The sequence below is a fragment of the Nicotiana tabacum genome, chromosome 2 (assembly GCF_000715075.1).
Source record: "Nicotiana tabacum cultivar K326 chromosome 2, ASM71507v2, whole genome shotgun sequence".
Classification (NCBI taxonomy): Eukaryota; Viridiplantae; Streptophyta; class Magnoliopsida; order Solanales; family Solanaceae; genus Nicotiana; species Nicotiana tabacum.
The window spans coordinates 34,578,774-34,582,256 of record NC_134081.1 but is presented as its reverse complement, the minus strand read 5'-3'; the positions used below and the strand labels follow the sequence as shown (position 1 = coordinate 34,582,256).

At 41.6% G+C, this 3,483-nt stretch overlaps 1 protein-coding gene across 1 annotated transcript; it reads right to left on the bottom strand.

The window, feature by feature from the left end:
* Nucleotides 1-1,009: 1,009 nt before the first annotated feature.
* Nucleotides 1,010-1,594, bottom strand: LOC142166431 (uncharacterized). The gene is made up of 2 exons (XM_075225703.1): nt 1,385-1,594; nt 1,010-1,285 (listed from the first exon to the last, which is right to left on the bottom strand). The coding sequence occupies exons 1-2, from the start codon at nt 1,592-1,594 to the stop codon at nt 1,010-1,012; spliced, it is 486 nt and encodes a 161-aa protein (XP_075081804.1).
* Between the last annotated feature and the right edge of the window lie 1,889 nt (nt 1,595-3,483).

The window sequence follows — 3,483 nt, the reverse complement described above, 5'->3', positions numbered from 1 at the left end:
CCCATAGAACCTCTCTTAGGACTTTTTCGTATGCTTTCTCCATATCAATGAACACCATATGCAAGTCATTCTTTATCTCCCTATACTGCTCCATCAATCTTCTTACAAGGTGAATGGCTTTCGTAGTCGAACGACCCGAAATGAATCCGAACTATTCTCGGAAATAGACACACTCCTCCTCACCCTCACTTCTATCATTCTCTCCCAAACTTTTATAGTATGTCTTAGAAGCTTGATACCCCTATAGTTGTTGCAATTTTGGATATCACTCTTGTTCTTATACAACAAAATCATCGTACACCGCCTCTATTCTTCGGGCATTTTCCTTATCCTAAAAATGACGTTAAACAACCCAGTGAGCCACTCCAAGCCTGTCCTACCCGCATTCTTCCAGAATTCCACAAGGATTCGTCTGGCCCGATTGCCCTACCCTACTCATCTTATGCATATCCCACTCAACCTGCTGAACTCTTATGTTCCTATAATACCCAAAATCTTGACGACTCTCGAAATGCTCCAAATCACCCAACTCAAATTCATATCCCTCTCTTCATTCAAGAGTTTATAAGAGTGTGTATGCTATCTTCGCCTAATTTTTGCCTCTTCCAGCAAAACTTTGTCTTGCTCGTATTTGATGTACTTCACTTGATCCAGGTCACGGGCCTTCGTTTCTCTGACATTGGCTATCCTATACAGCTTCTTATCCCCGTCTTTGACCCCAAGTTCCTCAAACAAACGTCCAAACTATGCACTCTTAGCTACGATAACCGCTAACTTTGACTCATTCTTAGCCTTGCTATACCACTCCATGTTCGTCTTCTCCTCCTCCTTGTCTACACTCTCAACTAGCTTCAAATATGCTGCTTTCTTGGCTTTCACTTTTTCTTGGACCTCTTCACTCCACCACCGGTCCCCTGTAACCCTTCGAAATCCTTAATACCTCTCTCGCAGCTACTCTAATATAGTTCTCTGTCATGGTCCACATAATACTCGCGTCCCTTATGCTCCTCTAGGCCTCCATAACCAGGCCCTTCTCTCTCAACTCTTGAGCTTTGTCCTTGGTCAAGGCTCTCCACCTGATCCTAGGTTGGTCATACATAACCTTCTTCTTCCTCTTCCTCATGATCTCTAAGTCCATAACCAGTAGCCTACGTTGAGTCATGAGATTCTCACTCAGTATAATCTTGCAATCTGTGCAAAGACCAGTATCACACTTCCTAAGGAGTAGATAATCAATCTGGATCTTGGCCATTGTACTCTGAAAGGTGACCAAGTGCTCATCTTTCTTCACAAAGCACGAGTTAGGAATTACCACATCAAAAGCTTTAGCAAACTCCAATATTGAAGCTCCTCCTCTATTTCAATTGCCAAAATCGAAGCTGACATACATATCATCATAACCCCTAGAAGTAGTTCTGATGCAGCCATATAAATCTCCTTTTATAATTAGCTTCTCAGTGTGTGGAATGCCACATACCAACCCATCTAAATCCTCCCAAAAGTGCCTTTTAACCTCCTTGTTCAACTCCACTTGAGGTGCGTAAGCACTAATTATGTTTAAAGTAGACCCTCCCACAACTATCGTAATAGCCATCAGCCTGTCATTCACCCTCCTAACATCTACCACTAGCTCTCTGAGTTCCTATCAACCAGGATGCCTACTCCGTTCTTGCCTCTCACCCCTCCTGAGTACTACAGCTTAAACCCGTCTACATCCCGAGCCTTAGTTCCCGCCCATCTAGTCTCTTGGACACAAGCTATGTTGATCTTCCTCTTCTAGAGAATCATCGCTAACTTTATAGACTTCCCTATCAAAGTCTCTATATTCCAGGACCTAACTCTCAACCTAGAGGCTCTCCTACAACCCTTTCCCCCCGCCCCCCGACCTACCCGCGGACATGACCTTATTCTAACATCACTCACCATAGCCACTATGCTCTAAGAGATGCTAATATAGCGCTACCACTTACACAAGTAGAGACTTAAACTAAAAAAATATAGATTAAAACTTACAACTTAAGGCACTAGTTACACATATAACTAAGAAGGTTCAGATGAGCACACGTTTGATGCAACTATTATACTTTAGCTATCCGCAGTGACAAATCTAACTACAAATATACAAGAAGGCAAGTCGAACCAAATAGGAGGGTCGAAACCAAACAAATACTATCACACGAGACAAACAAGTACTAAAGCAAGCAACAATAGAACCTGGATTGTAGAAGGTAGGTCTCCGGAGTTCTTGCCAGAACAGTGAAGGTCGCCGGAATGTCAAAGGCTTATTGCCTGAAAAGGGAAAACGAAAAAAAGGGGAAAGGGGCAGGGGGAGGGGGACTCGCGTCGGCCAGAAAAGGAAGAGAAGAAAGGGAGAGAGAGCAGGAGATGGAAAGGAGAGAGAAGGGATCGTTGGCTAACCTCGTCAGAATTCGACCAGAAAAAGAGAAAGGAAAGAGAGAGGGGAAGGAAGAAGAAGAAGAAGAAGAGGGACGGAGAGAGAGAATGGAAGGAGGAGAGATACGAATGGAGGGCTGGAGGAGCCGCGCCGGTAACTAGTCAGATGACCGTTAGTCTAGGAGAGAGAATAAGGCTAGCGAGAGAAAATATCACGACCCAAAATCTAATTTGTCGTGATGGAACCTAACCCCAACCACTAGGTAAGCCAAATAGCAACAATCTAATATCAATGAGATTCACTAAGAGAAGTAATGATAATATAACTGAACTTTTATACAAAAAATTTCTAAGGACTGGTAGTACAAATCATGAGCTTCTAAGATTTAGAGTTTACAAAGCTGGTATGAAATAAATACATTATCTGTTTGAAATATACATGAACAGATTAATAATTCTAAAGCTACCAAGAACAAGAGGCGGCTATGACCGGAACGCATGTATATCTTCAATGCCAGCTCCCGCCATACACAGCAACATCAGCATCCAAAATCTGCACGCAAGGTGCTGAAGTGTAATATGAATACAACCGACCCCATATACTTAATAAGTAACAAACCTAACCTTAGGTTGAAAGCAGTGACGAGCTTGGACAACGGTCAGAGTCCAACACCAATAGCTAGGGGTGGGCGTTCGGTACTTCGATACGGTATTTGAAAACTACGATTCGATACTTCAGTATTTGGTATATCAATTATGCATACTAAATACCATACCAAAGTAGTTCGGTACGGTTCGGTATTTTCTTGTTTGGTTCGATACGATTTCGGTATGGTTTGATATTGTACCATGACTTTGTGAACTTTACAGTATTGAACTACTGAACTCTAATTCTTTAGAAAATTTCTAATTACGTGATAATGAGTATAGCAACAACAAAATGTGAGCAGTACCTTCACTTCTTCTAATAATTTCTAATAGAAATCACTACATGTGCTTAGCAATTGAATGTGAGTAGTTCCTTAATTTCTAATAATTTAAAAAAGAAATCACATCATTAGAAAATTTCTAATAAAGTGATAAATGAGC

What these genes read in the sequence shown, in the direction of transcription:
- LOC142166431 (XM_075225703.1), bottom strand. Translation starts at nt 1,594, where the DNA reads ATGGCTATTACGATAGTTGTGGGAGGGTCTACTTTAAACATAATTAGT. An exon ending in GGGGTTATGATGATATGTAT is followed by an intron (nt 1,286 to 1,384) that starts GTCAGCTTCGAT and finishes TGCTTTGTGAAG; the next exon opens with AAAGATGAGCACTTGGTCAC.